Below are 18,774 nucleotides of genomic sequence, written 5' to 3' on the forward strand. Positions count from 1 at the left end.
GGTGCAATGTTCTAAAGATTAAAAAAAGACATTGTAATTCTCGGCTATGGGTAAGATCAATCTGGTATAGTCGGCTAACTGTAAGCGGAAACTAAGTCCCTAACAGTACATATAGGGTGATAATATTGTGACAATAAAATTGGTACAGTATAAGTTATTTGACCCCCGCCAAATTTCTAAATGGTATACTCAATCAGTGTGTACTGAAAATCGTTTAGGAATTAAAATTGCCTTCCTAGATATGTTGGATATTATTTATTCTGGAAATATTAATCTATCAGACAAAACCCTGGTTTTATTGTCCATTTGTAAACCTGTATGTTGTCCTCTACAGGCAGATGCTATGTACAATATGTCGTCCTCTAGTCCTTAAACCCATACTAATGATCATATAATATATAACTGATAACCAATACTAACACTGATCAATACTGTTGGCCCTATGGGACCTACACTTGGCCAGTGTTGAATTGAACTGACACACACAAATAGTTGCACCTTTTATTATAAAAAATATTTACAAAGATGCTACAACGATTTTTTTTTCTTAATGTAAAAAATGCATACATTTTACAACTGTAATAAGTCTTTGAAGTCCAAGTCCGTCCACAAGGCTTCGCTCTGAGCAGTGTGACGTCAGAGTCCGGTCCGCCGTCTCCTCGCCTGAGTTAATGTCTACGTCATGATAACAATTTGGAGAAAGCATTTCCATATCTTCAGGAGAAAGGCAACTGTTTGCATAAAAGGTCTTTGAATCGGATACAATCATTTTGAAACGTGTGTGAATGAGCTGCATAGTGACCCGGTTATTAGAAAGAATAACAAAAGAAAATGCATGGAATAAATAGATGCTGCATTTTAAATAGAGGGCATCGTTCAGGTAAATATAAAATGTTCTTTAAAAACGGGATGTGTTGATGAATTGAGACATCAGTTATAACCTGTCTGTACCTAAAAAAAAAAAGTATCAAATAAATACAGAAACATGAAATAAATTAGATGGGTCAACTTGAATAGTCCTGTTTTGTTTAAACAAGAGGAAGAAATATGGCTTTTAATGTTTCTTGTGGAGTTTCTCCCGGCATAGAAGCTGGCACCTCGCGGCTCGCGGAGTCCTACAGTAAACCAGACGGTGATCAGAGGAGGATCAGAGCCCCCCTAGTGGTGAGGAGATGAAGGACAGTTGTATAACGAACACTAAGGAAGACGTTGTGGTCGAGTCTCGCTACCTTAAAATCTTAAAAAAACGTAAAGAGGGAAAAATTACATCAAATTATACTTAAAATCCCACTGCTGCATATGCAAAAAAATATAATTCTATATACACATACGTACATATACATATATTTCATTCATAATTGCTCAAATATTTAGGAAAATATGCATTGCTTCATAGATTTGGATTGGTTTGTTCTGGCCTCTGTAGTGTTCATGGAATAATAAATAATGTGGAAAGAACTAATGCATCCTGGGATATGTAGTTATCTTGGTCGTCTCACCGATACTGTTGGGGTTTCAATTTTATCAACGCAGGAAACTTTGAAGAGCAGGGTGAGAAGTTTCAGAGTAGAAGAAGATAACTTATAACAAAAAAAAAAAAATACAATAACCCCCAAAAACAATACTTATGATGGTCCAACCGACAACCTGGTGAAGTAGCCGCCAAATACCTGTTAGCATTCAGCTAAATACCTGTTAGCATCCAGCTAAACTTCTCGTTTCCTACCTTGTTCACAAAACCCCAACAATCACCGCGTGTGTAAAAACGGCACACACTGACTCGATGTGCCGTCCCCAACAGTGTGCTAGCAAAATGTTAGCAGTGTTAGCTAACATTGTGCTAGCAGCAGAGTGTTCGCCGCGTTGCCGGCGGACGGTTAGCCGCGCGCTGTGGAAGGCGGTTAGCATCATGCCGACGTCCTGACAGAAGACTCCAGAGGCCCCCGCTAACAGAGCGCTAGCAGACTGTCAGCGGCGCGCTAGCGGACGGTTAGCCACGTGACAGCGCCCGCCCGCCCGCCCCCACCCCCTCCCCCCCCGCGCCAGCGGTCTGAGCGGTGGGGGTGGTGAGTGGGGGGTGGTGGGGGGTGGGCCCGGTGAGTCTCTAGGAGCCGACGATGATCTCCATGATGTGGTCCAGTTCGTTGAGGTCCGCCCGGCAGGAGGCGCCGGAGCTGAGGGGGGCGGGGCCGTGGGAGGACAGGCTCTCCAGCAGGTCGTAGGGCCCCATCTTGGGCGCGGCCTGCATGCCGGTCAGCACCGTGTCCAGGTCGTAGTACGAGGCGTCCACGTCCGAGAACAGCTCCTCCAGCGCCGGGTCGGGCCCGGGCGGCGGGTGTTTGATCTCAAACGTCCCAAAAACCTGCTCCCCGCCCTCCTCCCCCTCCGACGCGCACTCCTCGCTGTCCTCCTCCTCCTCCTCCTCCTCCTCCTCCTCGCAGTCCCCGTCCTCCTCCTCCTCCTCCTGCCAGCAGGGGCTCACGCCGAAGGGCCCCGCCAGGTAGGTGGCGCCCTCGCCGGCCTCGCCCTCCATCACCACCTCCTCCGTGCGGTAGGCCTCGCCCACCAGGGCGTAGGGCTTGGGGCCCCCGCCCGCCGCCGCCGCCGACGGGTCCGTCTGTCTGCACAGCAGCTCGCTGGCCACCAGGCGGTCGGCCGGGCACTGGGCGGCGGCCAGGGCCTGGGTCATCAGCTGCCAGCTGCCGTCCTGCGTCATCTCCTCCTGGATCTGCCGCACCGTGTTGGCGATGAGCACCGAGCGGCACAGGTTGGGCTCCACCAGCATGTGGCACAGCTGCAGCTTGATGAGCGACATGTCCAGCAGCGACTGTCTCTGGAGGCTGTAGGTGGAGGCCAGGGGCCGGGGGCCGGGCGGCGGCGGGGCCGCCAGCGGGGGCCGGGGGGGCGGAGGAGCCGGCGGCGCGGACGGCTCGGGCGCCGGGTCGTCCCCGGAGTCCGAGAACTTTCTCTTGGTGCCCTTCGGGAACATGTCGGCGCTGCGGGGGGGGGGGGGGGGGGGGCGACAAGCGGTTGTAGTTAGCACCCGAGAGAGAGCGCGCACGAGAGACACACACACACACACACACACACACACACACACACACACACACACACACACACACACACACACACACACACACACACACACACACACACACACACACACACACACACCCTCTCTCTAGCTAGTCAAAAAGGACTGCGGCAGTACAAATATGTCAACTGTCTGATGTGAGGACACACTGACGTCAAAAAAGGGGGCCGATGTGATGTCATGGTGGTGCATGTGATGTCATGGTGGTGCATGTGATGTCATGGTGGTGCATGTGATGTCATATTTGCGGATATGAGGTCATAGTGGTGCATGCCGGTGTAGGGCTACGGGGTCGTCTAAAAAAACCAAGAGTTGTCAACACTGCAGTCTAATGAAGTCCTGTTTGTGTGAGCGGGGGTGAATGCTTTGAATGCTAAGTCGGGTTTGTTTGTCTTAAAGTTTGCTCTACCTTTCCTGTAGAGAGGCACAGGCATTAGCATAGCAGCGCGGTCCCCACTGCAGCGCCGTACTTTTAGTACGAGCGACAAGCAGCTTTTGTTCAGCACCATTTCTGCCCATTTTAGGTTCCTGCTGGGCGGAACAACCAACACTTTTAACAGACCACTGAACCACAAAACGGTTACCGGCTAGTTAGGGCAGTACTGCTGCAATCATGTTAGCCCGGCGCTAGGAGAAACAGCATGGGTTACCAGCTAGGCAGTACCGCTACGACGTTAGCACGCGCTAAGGATACATAGCAAGGTTACCGCCAAGATAAGGTACTGCTGCAAAGTTAGCACGCGCTAGGATAAATAGCAAGGTTACCACCAAATAAAAAGGTACTGCTACAAAGTTATAGCAACAAACAACAAACAAGAACCATATTATAGCCTCCAGGCTCCCATCCCACTGTTAGCTACGGACAGCTAATCATCTGATAACAGTCATCTCTCAGTCAGGGTTAAGAATCTAAAAAGGGGTCCGTATTTTACCACCAGGTGTGACGCGGGTCCGTCTTTGGAAGACAATTTCATCATCCACCCTAGTGACGTCACAAGTGGCCCGTCAAACACTGCCACCTGGTGGTGAAATAGGGTTTCTCTTTTGATAAAGTCAACGGCGGGACACATTGAACAACTGGTAATTTTCAGAAGTAGAAGTAGAACTGCAAGAAAAGCCACTAGATAGGAATAGTATAAGAAAAAAATAAAATAAAAATGTTTTAGCCTAGCTTTGGGAAGGGGGGGGGGGTGAGCCTAACCTCGCTCTCTCTCAGACAGAGCTACCAGAGGTTAGGGTCGGTTACCAGAGGTTAGGGTCGGTTACCAGAGGTAAAGGGTTTAGGTTACCAGGCGGATCACAGGTTGAAAGCGGACTAAGAGCAGCTGGTGGCGGCCAACGGGGGTCTGCGTTACTCTACTCGGGGTTCGCTGGGGTTCTATCGCCTTCATATTGACAAACTTGGCGGCCTTAAGGTTCATCCTGAGACTGGAACACAGTTATTCAAACAAGGAGCAGGAAACAGAAAAGAGTTGGAAATAGGACAAGGGGGCCAATTTCTGTTTACTCAATACCTGCAATTAAAGATGACTTCGAATGGTTGTGGCTGCAAGAACCCATGCGTCGTCCCTTCCACTAGAGGGCGCTAATGAGCAGGCGGCGTCTGGCACTAAAACAGCGTTTACTTCTAAACATGTCAAAAGAGATTCGGTCTTTGTCACACAGTTCTCAATAAAACAACGTCTGGTCTAAAATAGGGCATCCCTAAACACAACACACACAGCCATCATTGGTCTGGCTGAGGACCCTTACTTTCAGACATGTCCTGACGGGGTGGAAAGAGTAAGAAAATGTTTAGAAGTGATCCGGGGATCTGAGAAACAGAATGGGAGAGAATTAAGAGTTCTTGTGGTCGTGTGGTGCTGTGCTGTGAATGGATGAACAGCAGGAACAACACACAGCATTCAACATCAACATCACTAATATATAAAATTATTATTATTAATGATAACAACAACACCGGTTTACTCTCAGGGATTAGACAAGTGTGGCGTTAAGAGTTAAACAGCAACATAAGCTTCCTTTCATGGCTCCCGGGGGCCCCTCCCCCACCCCGCCGGAGAAGGCAGCACTTTCACGGCATGTCTTATTAGTTATTACCAATAAAATAACATCACGAATTCAACAACACAACGGCGAACCACCCCCTCCGTCCGCCCCGCTCCTCACCCCCGGGGGAGCGGGACGCGGGGCCACCCCCGGGGGGCCCGGAGCCGAGCCGCCGGGGGACGGGGCGCCGGACGCGGGCGCTTTGTCTGCACCAGACGCCGAGGCCATTTTGAGCTAGCAGGCTAGCTATGCTAAGCTAACTCCGATCCTGGTCTCTAAATACCGCCGGAGCGACGCGGATCTCACTATATAACGAGGGTTTAAGACAAGCGGGGACACACCGCCGTGCACCGAGGAGCGACGCCCCACGGCGGGTAAGGTTCTACATGCTTGCCCCGCAGGAAGGCTCCCCTCTCTCCCCCCGCGTCCTCCTCCTCCGGCCCCGGACCGCGGCGGCGGCGTCCTCCTCCGGCCCCGGACGCTCCGCCCGCCGCCCCGCTCCTTAAACCCCCACATCCCGGTCCCCCGTCCGGGGGGGCAGAAAATCAAGACGGTCGGCGATTAAAGGTCCATAGTCACCTGAGTTTGTGATTTTATATTCCCGTCTCGGTCATAGGATCGTGTGGAGCGGAGATTGGGTTCAGATGAGCTCATACATGCCACGGCTTCAAACCCTCCTCCTCCTCTCCTCCTCCTCCTCCTGCTGCTCCTGCTGCTCTCCCCCCTCTGCGGCCGGCAGGGGGAGGGGAGCCTCGCTGCTGAAGAGGGGCCACACGACCCCAGTCAGTGCCGAGCTCTAGTATTTACCAGTATTTACTGTTTTTACTAAAAAGATATATATAAAAATATATTTTTTATTATTATTACTGTGTTATTATTATTTTATATATATATATATTTATTATTTTATATTATATATATATATATATATATATATATATATATATATATATATATATATATATATATATATATATATATATATATATATAATCCGTTGAATAGTTGAATAGCACACGCTGTTGGAGTGGACACAGAGTCATCGGATGCAGAGCTGCATCCTCATCCTCAGAATCAAAACCATCCTGGTCCATTGGGGGTTAGCGTTGAGTTGAGACCAGTTTCAGACAAAAAACTCGGGATTTAAAACGTGGGGGGTGTAATAAGATCCATAATAAGATAATGTTGGTTTAATAAGATCCCTTAATAAGACACAGTGGCCCCTTATGGGCCATCCTGTCCAGCGGCGCGGTCAGGGTCATCACGTCGGCTCCTCTCTGAGAGGGCTATGTCGCATGAGCTTTAACTGTGTAGCTTTAACTAAGTGTGTGGACTTTTATTCGTTTCATTATTAAACCATTATCTTACAAACATTTGCGTGAAGCAGTCGTTACACAACGCGGAACTATTGTTTGGAGAACAGGAGGGGGGGGGGGGGTGCATTTCCCGTGACACCGTTTGGGTTTGCAGTATGGGCTCACCGGAAACATTATTTTATTATTATTATAAATAATAATATTATTATAGCCTAATAATTATTATTATTATTGTGTTCTACATGCTGCTCACCTGTGCGCGTGCGCGTGTGTGTGTGTGTGTGTGTGTGTGTGTGTGTGTGTGTGTGTGCGTGCATGCGTGTGCGCGCGCGCGTGTGTGTTTGTGTGTGTGTGCATGCGCGCGCGCGTGCATGTTGTGTGTGTGTTCCAGTCGTTTCTATCACCGGATATCCGGCGGGAGCCGGTGCGCAGCCTCTCATACGGTCCGGGCCCTCAGCTCAAGAGGGTTCTAGAAACGTGCAGCGGTCCCGCAGCCCCGGCTCTCTCTTGCTCAGGAGCCTCACACAGAAACACACCGAAGAACCAGAAGAACCCGCTCCGCTCTGCTCCCCGCTCCCCGCTCCCCGCTGAGCTCAGCGAAGACCCGCTCGGTACAAGAGCAGCGTGTGGATAAAGGTCGTGAGGAGGAGATGGCCAAGTGGGGAGAAGGAGACCCGCGCTGGATCGTGGAGGAGAGAGCCGACGCGACCAACGTCAACAACTGGCACTGGTAAGAAAGAGATTAACATGCGTGGATCCGTAAGTGTGCGTAATAAGAGGTCACATGTTGCGGATCTAACGTTGTAGATCTGCGGCTGTGTGGATCCTGCTGATCTAGAGATGGAGATCTGCATAATATGTGACGGACGGACAGACATGAGCTGCTAATGCTAGCGCCTTAGCTTCCTCAGTGCTCAAACACTGTGGGGATGTCGTTCATGTGGTGTATCATACATGTTATTAGGTATCCCCACAGTATCTGTGGATAACTATTGCTATTATATATATGTTATTACATATATGTTATTATATATTGATTCTCCTTAAAGATGTTCAGCGTCTCCACATTATCATATTAAATGAATAAGTGATGAACTATTGTTATTCTTAATTTCTATGTCCTACTAATTTGGATGATGAATGTAAGTGTTTAAGTGAAGTTGTAAGTGAAGTTTACTACATAGGTAGTGGTTTTAGTCGGAGGAAGGTGTCATAGTGCTATGTATTGATCCTCGTCGAAATGTACACTTCGATGACTGTCTATGATAGTGACTTAATTAAAACATTGTGGCTGAAGAAGAATATTTGTTAAATACATTAATAATGATCAATAATAATTCATAATTTATTTTTTTTCAAACAAAATAATCTAATAAATCAGTGTCAATAAATTAGTAGTGATATTCATATTTGGAGATGAGTCTCCCACCCACATATAAGACACTAACCCCTGATGCCGTTGTCACCCTGTGTGTGTGTGTGTGTGTGTGTGTGTGTGTGTGTGTGTGTGTGTGTGTGTGTGTGTGTGTGTGTGTGTGTGTGTGTGTGTGTGTGTGTGTGTCACAGTTTGAATACTATGCAATAAGTTGTTTGTTAATAAACCCTGGTACTGGAAAATGTTTCATTGTGCTCCTCCATTTTTTGAGGAGCCCATTTAGGGAAGAAAGAATGAGTGTAGAGACCCGACGACACACAAGTCACCATTACAACCATCAAGTCTCACCATTACAACCATCAAGTCTCACCATTACAACCATCAAGTCTCACCATTACAACCATCAAATCCTCACCATTACAACCATCAAGTCTCACCATTACAACCATCAAGTCACACCCAATAAGTCACCATTACAACCACAAGTCTCACCATTACAACCATCAAGTCTCACCATTACAACCATCAAGTCACACCCAATAAGTCACCGTTACAATCAAGTCACTATTCCACCCATGAGTCACCATGACAACCGATGTGTCTCACCATGACAACTAGGGTTCGCGACCGTTATGGATTTTTTTTTTTTAGGGCTAATGCAGATTTTTTCTTGCAGATTATTTCATCAGCCTTTAGCCGATGGGACAATACGGGCCGCCGATTTTCTTGAGCCGATATTTGGAGCCGATCCGGCTTTTTCTCCCTCAATTTACATCATAAAAATGACACAATGACGATGATGATAACAAATGTTACACGTCTCAATTTAAAAAAAGGAACATTTATTGAACTGTTTGTCTGTACGGCGGGAAAAAAATTATCGGCCGAACGCAGCAGCAGCGCATCGATCGGCCAATGGCGATACACGTAAAAAAAACAACGCAAATATCGGCCCGATATATCGGCCGACAACCAATACGTCCGACCGTCCCACCCTTCAGTCCAAAGTGAGCGTAGCGCCCTGCTCTGTCGTTCCAGGACCGAACGAGACGCCACCAACTGGTCCTCTGACAAGTTGAAGTCCCTCCTGCTGGGCCTGACCGTGGAGAACGAGGAGGGGGCGTGCGAGGTGACGGAGGTGGGCAAGGTGGAGGGAGAGGCCTCCATCAACAACCGCAAGGGGAAGCTCATCTTCTTCTACGAATGGACCCTGAAGGCCACCTGGACAGGTACCTGACATGCCTGTGTGTGTGTGTGTGTGTGTGTGTGTGTGTGTGTGTGTGTGTGTGTGTGTGTGTGTGTGTGTGTGTGTGTGTGTGTGTGTGTGTGTGTGTGTGTGTGTGTGTGTGTGTGTGTGTGTGTGTGTGTGTGTTTAGCTGGACACATGCAGTAGAGACGTGTGTGTGTGTAGCTGGACATATGCAGTAGAGACGTGTGTGTAGCTGGACATATGCAGTAGAGACGTGTGTGTGTGTAGCTGGATATATGCAGTAGAGACGTGTGTGTAGCTGGACATATGCAGTAGAGACGTGTGTGTGTGTAGCTGGACACACACAGTAGAGGCGGGGTACGGTTTGATGTTCCGGTTTTGTTCTTCCAGGGACTTCCAAATCGGGAATCCAATACAAAGGAAGCATCGACGTTCCGAACCTCTCGGATGAGAACGACATGGAGGACCTGGACGTACGTCACTCAGACCTTTTCTATATTACCACTATTCACCTTTTAATTAATTAAATGGCATTAAAAACATTGCACTAAAGTGTAAAAACAAAACAGCTCAACCGTAGGTAACGTGGGCCACCTGGCCCCGTGCGACACATTTCCAAGTGGTTCTCTATCGCCGCAGGAATACGGCGTAGTGTAGTAAAGTCCGGATTATAATCTGGCGCGGTTCTTGGTCTCCCAGATTAACGTCACCATGAACAAAGACGAGCCGGAGACGCCCCTGCTGGCGCTGATGAGGTCCACCGGCGCGGACAGGCTGCGCGCGGCGCTGGGGAGCTACCTGGGCCTGCTCAAGACGGGTGAGAGACGCCCCCTGCTGCTCGACACGGACACACACACGCACACACACACACACACACACACTCACGGCCTCTTTTTGTGGGCCCCATCTGTTGGCTCTGAAAAATGAGTTTTAATCCGGTTATCAGCACCTGCCGGTAATGTGACTGTTGTTGTTGTTGTGCATCACACTGGGTCGGTCGGTCGCTCAGGCAGGGAGTCGCTAGACAGACAAGAGACGGATTTAGAGAAAAATCGACGGGACGTTTCACGTCTTTACAAAATACAACATTACATTAACAGAAAGATGCTAAACCAAGAGCTGCTGTAACTGCTACAGTGTAAACAGGAAGCCGCTGTAACTGAGGATGTTGTTGTGTTCAGAGTTCACTCAGGGAATGATCCTGCCCACGGCCAACGGCGTGTCCAAGCCCCAGTCCTCCCAGTCCAAGACCAAGCTGGACAAAACACAGGTGAGTCACCACCACCACCACCACCACCACCTCCAGCGACAACCAGCAGCAGAACGACTGGAACCCAGATGAGCTGGGTACCTCTGATCTATACTATACAGTACAGCTGACTTCAACTTCAACTTCAAAGCACTTTATTTGTCCCCAAGGGGCAATATTTAAAAGGGCGCGTTACAGTAGCTTAAGGGACACAATCATCAAAACATAAGCAGTATGAATAATGCACAATCAACCAACATACACAATTCAAAGACACACTGCACAATCACACAGCACACACCGCACCTCGTCATTCAACACATAGTAGTTATAAAGTTTTTAAAGTTTTTAAAGTACACATGACGGGTTCACATCAGGTACACACATCTGGTTGGTCTGGGCTGACCCTGGTCCAGTGGTTGGTCTGGGCTGACCCTGGTCCAGTGGTCACTGGTGGGCTGACCCTAACAACCCCCCTCCTCTCTCCCCACTCACAGATCTCCTCGGGCAGTACGGCCCCCCCCCCCAACACGGGGGTGAAGATCCCAACCTGCAAGTTCAGCCTGAGGGAGACCTTCCTCACCTCCCCGGCAGAGCTCTACAGGGTCTTCCTCAACCAGGAGGTAAGAACCACAAGAACCACAAGCATCTCCCTAGGGAGGGGGTGGGGGGGGGGGGGGGGGGAACCAGCCTCTCTCTGGGGGGGGGGGGGGGGAGGATACAACCAGAGGGGTTGTGTTTGTTTCAGATGGTCTATGAGAGGTTCTGAGGTGTGTGTGTGTGTGTGTGTGTGTGTGTGTGTGTGTGTGTGTGTGTGTGTGTGTGTGTGTGTGTGTGTGTGTGTGTGTGTGTGTGTGTGTGTGTGTGTGTGTGTGTGTGTGTGTGTGTCACACAACAAACATACAAAATGTAACATCTCGCCCGTTGTAAGAGGGGGATATGCTTTAGAAGTAGCTCATCTCTGAAAATATTTGAATCCTGTCTGTTGTAATGTGATTGGTGGATTCAAATAAAGAATTAAAATGTTTCAGATGGTCTATGAGAGGTTCTGAGGGTGTGTGTGTGCGTGTGTGTGTGTGTGTGTGTTCCAGATGGTCATGGCCTTCACCCACGCCCCGGCCACCGTGGAGCCGGAGAAGGGGGGCCGCTTCCGCCTGCTGGACGGAAACGTCCTCGGGGAGTTCACTGAGCTGGTGAGGAGGACCTCTACTGAGCATGAGCAGAACACGGACAGAGTGTCAGCTGGACTAGGTTACATAACCTGGTTACACTGTACTAGGTTATACTGTACTAGGTTACATAACCTACACGGTACTAACACTGTACTGTCTGAAGTTGATTTGATATATGAGGTGATGATTTGATATAGGAGGGGGTGATGTATGAGGTTATGAGGTGATGATGTGAGACAGGAGGTGATGTAGTGATGTGATACGAGGTGATGATGTGATACAGCAGGTGATGTAGTGATGTGATACAGGAGGTTATGATGAGATACAGCAGGTGATCTAGTGATGTGTGATACGAGGTGATGATGAGATACAGCAGGTGATGTGATACGAGGTGATGATGTCTGTGATCCCATGTCCACCAGGTCCCTGATGAGAGGCTCGTCATGAGGTGGCGTTACAACACGTGGCCCTGCGGTATGACATCATGTTATTATCTTCACTACGACGTTGTTGTCCACTGCATGGAGGGCTGTCATTAGATTAGAGTTTTCCGCTCTGCGTACAGCGTGTTTGTTCAGGTCCACGTCGGGCCTGAAGACACAAAGCCGATGTTTGCATGCGCCTGCCTCCTGTGTCATGTGACCGTAGGCTTAACTAGCCCTAACCCTTACCCGGGGCAGAGTTAGGGTTAACTAGCCCTAACCCTAACCCGGGGCAGAGTTAGGGTTAACTAGCCCTAACCCTAACCCGGGGCAGAGTTAGGGTTAACTAGCCCTAACCCAGGGCAGAGTTTGACGTTTCCACGATTCTGCGATTGGTTAACACAAACCTCTGCATGGAGATCCATAGACGTGGACGTTCCCATACGTGCCGACGCAGAAGTGTAGTTTGGCCTTTACGGTGTTCATCTCCTTAATGCCCTGTCTCTGTACTGTCTAACCCCTACCTGCTCCTTAATGACCTGTCTCTGTACTGTCTAACCCCTACCTGCTCCTTAATGACCTGTCTCTGTACTGTCTAACCCCTACCTGCTCCTTAATGACCTGTCTCTGTACTGTCTAACCCCTACCTGCTCCTTAATGACCTGTCTCTGTACTGTCTAACCCCTACCTGCTCCTTTAATGACCTGTCTCTGTACCGTCTAACCCCTACCTGCTCCTTAATGACCTGTCTCTGTACTGTCTAACCCCTACCTGCTCCTTAATGACCTGTCTCTGTACTGTCTAACCCCTACCTGCTCCTTAATGACCTGTCTCTGTACTGTCTAACCCCTACCTGCTCCTTAACGACCCGTCTCTGTACTCTCCAACCCCTACCTGCTCCTTTCCTAACGACCGTTATCTTTCCTCCATCTGTCTCTTCTAGAGCACTATGCGACCATCTCTCTCTCACTGAGCGACCGGGCGAGCGAGACCGAGTTGAAGGCGGAGTTCCGCGGGGTCCCGGCCAACGAGGAGGAGCGGACGCGTCAGGGCTGGCAGAGATACTACTTTGAAGCCATCAAACAGACTTTTGGCTTTGGTGCGCGGCTCTATTGAGAATACCACCACTTTACTGTAGCGTTTACAGTGTACCCGAGTATTCTGCAGTGTATGGTAGACCTGTTGACACGTTATTTTTTTCAGTTTGTTTTTTTTTTTCCTCTTTTTCTTCTGGAATATTCCCGTTGTATTTCACAACATTCCCCGTGAGCTCCCAGGACGGTTGGTATTTATAAAAAAGTTTTAAAGCAGCCAGAAGGGGGCAGTGTTCTGCAGTGAGAGGGGGATAAGGAAATGAAACGTGCACTCATGCCGATGTAATGTACCTCTTGAAGTCCACCCAACACCTCAAGAGGGAAGATTGGTCCAAATTAAGAAAGCATTTTAAAAAGTGATTCCTTTGAAAATAAATGTTAATTTTGACTGTAGTGGTGTGTGTGTGTGGTGGGGGGGGGGGCGGCTGACCGACCGACCGGTCTACAGGATCTGATCTTCACTGTCTGGACCTCCAACGTCTGATTGTACATATTATTAACCCATAAGGCAGACTCGCTCCATTTAGCTTTACAATAGAAGTGAGGTTGGGCACCTAAATTAATATAATAAATGTATTCCTTTTGTCTGTCAAGCGCTTAGATTCTTGTGATAATGCGCCTGAGGCATTCCAGCATTTCCACCTGCTTTCACCTCCAAACCCTAGGGCTAACCACTAACCCTAGGGCTAGAGCTAACCCTAACCCCAGGGCTAACCTCTAATCACAACCTCTAACCCTAGGGATAACCTCTAACCCTAACCTGACCCTAGGGCTAACCCTAACTTCTAACCCACATGTAGTATTACAATATTCACAGTTTTAGACACTGCATGCCTTTGCAGAGACTAAACGTCTGATCTAAAGTTCCTGGGGGTGGCAACTGCAGATAGGAGGAACCGTGTATATGTATTTACCAACAATGCATCTGAATAGTTCAACATTTAATTATATGCATCTTGGTCTTTCGTGTAATACAATGTATAAAAAAGTTATAACACGCCTTCATACATGTATAAGAATACCATGGTCTCCATTCGATCAGCCTGTAACCAAACCAAGGTTTTATTCCAAATTAAACCCCAAATAACTGCTCTACAAAAATATTTGACAGACAAATTATTAAACTAATAGCTTAAATAACTTATAAAAATAAAAAATATCTAAAGCTCATCATTCAAAGCTTCATGAGGACACTGGGGGAGGAAACTTGTATTATTATGGGATGTTGTTGAGTCACAAGCATATGTACAACGGAGAATCAGAGTCCTATAAAGAAGAGAAAAACACAATGTGAGACGTCCATGCTTCGGGTTTAATTATGGTGACATGTGGACCAGCAAGACCCACAGAGAGGTAGCAGTGAACCACCTGCTGTGTTAACTAAATGGGCTTTGACATCTGAACTGTTCACTAAATGTGTTTTAACAGTGGATCTGACTTAACTTGTGTTAAGAGAAACAGGAGCGTGTGTACACTGGAACAGTTTTAACTAAACGTGATTAAACAGAACAGGAGTGTGTGTACACTGGAACAGTTTTAACTAAATTCATTTTAACAGAATAGGAGTGTGTGTACTACACAACAGTAAACTACATGTGTTTTTGAGAAACAGGAGTGTACCTACACTGGAACCGTCCACTTGGCTCCTTGGCTTCAGTTTGGAGGTCGGTTCTGCGACCTTCAGTTGTTCTTTGACAGACATAGTCTTTTGTTTTGTCCTGTAATTAAATATACATTGGTGTTGTTTCTCCCTGTGTCCCGGGCAGCCTGCTGGGATTCATTCAAGGTATCCTTAATATGATATCATTACAAATCAAATCTCAGATTAGACACAATCACATCTAGCAAGTATTGACGACCCTTCTACTCCACCGAGCACAACGCCCAGGGTAACATGCCGGGTCCTCAGTTTACCTGAACTGGTAAGAGGACCAACTCTGAGATTACCTCTGTACAGGTAAACCAAGACCATCTCTCTGTTGACCTGTACAGGTAAACCAAGACCATCTCTCTGTTGACCTGTACAGGTAAACCAAGACCATCTCTCTGTTGACCTGTACAGGTAAACCAAGACCATGCCTCTGTTGACCTGTACAGGTAAAACAAGACCGTCTCTCCGTTGACCTGTAAAGGTAAGACTAGAGACCATCCCTGTTGACCTGTACAGGTAAGATAGCGTCTCTTTATGGAGGCGTGTCCTCACCTGTACAGCGACCACATGCTGAGAGTCCTGGCGTCTCTGTGGACCGTCAGGGTGGTGGCCGCCTCCGTCAGCACGTTGAGGAACTGGAGGCGTTTCTCAGACTCGATGCACTGTTTCCTTCACAACGATAACAGAGAGTACATAGCAAACCTGCCTGCTGTCTACAATGTCTCAAAAGTCATCACGCGCTTTTTTTAAATACAAGCTCTTCAAAGACCCATAATAGACCCTGCATACATAGAATATAGAATATATCTTTAAATATAGAATGTATCTTTGATTGTCATTGCACAGGTGCTTTTAAAGTACAAAAAAGACATAAGAAGACAAACAGGCAATAGGCACAGTATAAAATTCAATAAGATAAAACAACTATAAAAACTAAAACTGTTAAACTGTAAAAAAGTAAAAACAGTTTCAAAGATTATTCTTGCACATGACATATACATTTATAATAAAATAGTCTCAATTACATCAGCCTGTACCTATATAATGAAGGGTTTCCTTCAAACTAGAACAAAAATATTTGATAGAAAAATTCTCTCGAAAATATTAGCCTAATTAACTATCTGTACTCCAAGTGGAGCTGAATCTAAGGGCAGTAAAAGCAGCTTCCTGCAGAATGAACCTACATGTGAGCGAGCAGGACTATGGAGCTGAGCTCGGCCTGGGCGATGAGGCAGGTCTTCACCAGCAGACCGCGGACCAGCAGCTCCAAGGCGCGGGCTGTCCGTCCTCACCGTTAAGGGCCACGTTAGTGTGTTAGCATCTGGAACCATCAACCTATCAACACAAACCACCTCCACACAGGAAGCTGTGAGGATTGAGGTTCCGCAAATGAATGACTCATCTTGGATAGGCTAAAGTTGACCACACTATCTCATAGGCCTGGGCGATATGGCTGAAAGACATATCACAATATAACTTGATCATATTGATTGATATCGATAATTGTAATGACCTAAAACACCATGCTGGATTTAAACACTTCTGTTTAACACTTAATGTGACCTTCCACTGTTCTTCATTGATAAATACTCCAATGTCGATACAACAATGAAAAACACTCAAATATTGTAAATAAGTATGGAAATAAATAAGTATGTTTAGTATGTAAATAAGTATGGAACCAAGTATGGTGTTTGTGTAACAAACCAAGCTGCTAGATTCGGTGGTCCAGTCTCTTATCAGTATATATTCAACATGTTTTGATATACGATACATGTCATGATACGATAATTTATTGTTTTATTGCCCAGGCCTACTATCTCATAAACAAAGAAGGCTCGGAAGGCTTCACAATCACGGGGAAAATGCTGACTTGGCAGTTGTGCAGAAGCCTCAAAAAGGTCATTGCTGAGGAGGCTGGCTGTTCACAGAGAGCTGTGTCCACGCATAGTCGTAGAATGTTGAGTGGAAGGAGAAAGTGTGGTAGAAAAAAAGGCGCACAAGCAACAGGGTTGCAACACTGCTGCCCTGAGAGGATTGTCAAGCAAAGGCCTTTCAAAAACGTGTGGGAGCTTCACAAGGAGTGGACTGAGGCAGGAGTCAGTGCATCAAGGAGCCACCACTCAGCACACAGACATATCCAGGACATGGGCTGCTACAACTGTCGCATTCCTCCTGTCAAGCCACTCCCGAACCAGAGACAACGTTAGAGGAGTCTTAAAAAGAACTGGTCTGTCCGGTGTTGGTCCGTACTGTGTTTTATCAAGTCCAAAGTCAACGCAGCCTTCTAGCCAGGATGTTTTGGAGCACTTCCATCCTTCCTTCTGCTGGCAAGCTTTATGGAGCGGCTGATTCCATTCTCCAGCGGGACTTGGAACCTGCCAACACTGCCAAAAGTACCAATACCCGGTTTAATGACCGTAGGATCACTGTGCTTGATTGGCCAGCAGACTTGACTGACCATAAAAAATTGAAGGGGTCATGTCAAGAGGAGGATGAGAGACATCAGACCGAACAATACAGATGAGCTGAAGGCCGCTATCGAAACAACCTGGGCTTCCATAATACCTCAGCAGGGCCACAGGCTGATCGACTCCACGCATTGATGCAGTAAATCATGCAAAATGAGCCCCAACCAAGTACTGAGGGCATATACAATACAAGAACATACATTTCAGAAGCCTGACATTTCCGTATTCAAAATCTTTTTTTTTCAATGGTCTGATGTAATATTCTAATTTTCTAAAATACAGAATTGGGGGGTCATTCATTAGCTGTAAGCCATAGTTTATCAATGTATCAAGATTAATACAAATAAAGTAACGCCTACAATAACACCTAGTCGGCCTGTTTACATCCAGAGTCAAAAGGATACAGATCAGTACAGGCACCACGGCGGCGATGCGACCCACCTCCGCATCTTTCTGCATCATCTTCTTAATCCGACCCTGCGGACGACAACCACCTCATCCAACAGTGCCGTCTCTGTCTATATTATAGTAGTATAAGTAGTAGTAGAAGCAGTAGTATAAGTAGTAGTATCAGGAGTAGGAATAGTAGTGGCAGGAGAAGTAGGAGTAGAAGGAGTAGTAGCAGGAGAAGTAGAAGTAGTAGTAGTAGTAGTAGTAGTAGGAGTAGGCTAGTAGACTTTAAAGGCCTACTCTGCACTAGTTATCCGCTGCTGTCCGCAGATGTTTACTTACAGGTGAAAAACGGACGTTGGGTTTTCTCTTTCTTGCCGGCATTTTGAACGCAAAGGGGTCCTTTTAGCGGTTACATTTTTGATGTTTTCACTTCTTCGACCCGAGGCGTGCTCCATCTGTTTACCTTTAAAGGGAAATAAGTGACAGGAATTCAGGAGGAAAGACACACCTGGGCCACGCCCACCGAGACACGCACCTCCCGTTGGCCACGCCCACCGAGCCATGCAGCTCCCGTAAGTCGTTTATAGCTTCTATATCCCCCCCTTCTATAGCCCCCAGCATCTCTTCAAAGCCCCTCGCTGCATCAGTGAGAGCAACGTTGTGTGGTTGGTGTGTTATGTATTGGTATTGATTACATTACTACAGCCTCTACTTAATCAATATCAACTATTGATCACCTTACAGCCTCTAGATAATCAATATAAACTATGGATCCCCTTACAGCCTCCACTATAACCCAGGTGTCATCAATGTCCCAGCCCAGCCTCTCTATTTTGATATATGGAGACAGAAGGTAGATAGACTGCTGGATCTTAATAGACCAGACCATACCAGTCAGTCCAGTCACACCAGACCAGACCAGTCAGCCCGGACCAGACCAGTCCGCCCGGACCAGACCAGTTACACCAGACCAGTCACACCAGACCAGACCAGTCGAACCAGACACCCCAGACCTGTGCAATATTGGCTGTCCACATATCTTCTAAAAAACAACAACATGTACATATACAGTATGTACATATATAAAGCGTTATTGCAGACACAGGTCCATATAACACATCATACAGTATAAATAGTATTAAAAAAAACATGTTTTGTGTGAGCAATGGGTATTCATGAATATCAACATCGTCCAACAATTCAAGTCCATTTTATTGTTTCCAGTGTTAAAGGGTTCACATCGGGGGAAAAAAAAAAAGAATCAAAGAGTAAGAATCA

General features: G+C 47.2%; 3 protein-coding genes across 9 annotated transcripts; 1 reads left to right on the forward strand and 2 right to left on the reverse strand.

The window, feature by feature from the left end:
* Window positions 1-487: 487 nt before the first annotated feature.
* cdca4 (cell division cycle associated 4) lies at window positions 488-5,847 on the reverse strand (the record flags this gene model as incomplete). 7 transcript variants are annotated; one of them, XM_084482060.1, is made up of 3 exons in its annotated part: window positions 488-2,996; window positions 3,504-4,907; window positions 5,723-5,818. In XM_084482060.1, 2 exons carry the CDS (start codon window positions 3,611-3,613, stop codon window positions 2,105-2,107), a joined length of 1,002 nt encoding a protein of 333 aa, XP_084338186.1. In that variant the 3' UTR covers window positions 488-2,104. The 7 variants fall into 7 exon arrangements, with proteins under 7 accessions (XP_084338186.1, XP_084338190.1, XP_084338187.1 ...); XM_084482064.1 differs by having other exon boundaries at window positions 4,847-4,907; window positions 5,723-5,792; XM_084482061.1 differs by lacking the exon at window positions 5,723-5,818 and having other exon boundaries at window positions 3,504-3,622; window positions 4,847-5,197.
* On the forward strand, window positions 5,455-13,374 carry LOC311362243 (activator of 90 kDa heat shock protein ATPase homolog 1-like). The gene is made up of 10 exons (XM_084482058.1): window positions 5,455-5,517; window positions 6,851-7,189; window positions 8,873-9,063; window positions 9,435-9,517; window positions 9,744-9,861; window positions 10,226-10,314; window positions 10,791-10,916; window positions 11,385-11,486; window positions 11,888-11,939; window positions 12,831-13,374. The coding sequence occupies exons 2-10, from the start codon at window positions 7,110-7,112 to the stop codon at window positions 13,001-13,003; spliced, it is 1,014 nt and encodes a 337-aa protein (XP_084338184.1). The 5' UTR covers window positions 5,455-5,517; window positions 6,851-7,109; the 3' UTR covers window positions 13,004-13,374.
* Window positions 13,375-14,214: 840 nt separating this feature from the next.
* On the reverse strand, window positions 14,215-17,877 carry LOC311362168 (dr1-associated corepressor; the record flags this gene model as incomplete). Its single annotated transcript, XM_084481981.1, has 6 exons — window positions 14,215-14,247; window positions 14,606-14,699; window positions 15,185-15,301; window positions 15,817-15,910; window positions 17,508-17,580; window positions 17,836-17,877. The coding sequence occupies 6 exons, from the start codon at window positions 17,875-17,877 to the stop codon at window positions 14,215-14,217; spliced, it is 453 nt and encodes a 150-aa protein (XP_084338107.1).
* Window positions 17,878-18,774: the final 897 nt, after the last annotated feature.

This window comes from Micromesistius poutassou (genome assembly GCF_964030765.1).
Source record: "Micromesistius poutassou genome assembly, chromosome: 17".
In the NCBI taxonomy this organism is placed as follows: Eukaryota; Metazoa; Chordata; class Actinopteri; order Gadiformes; family Gadidae; genus Micromesistius; species Micromesistius poutassou.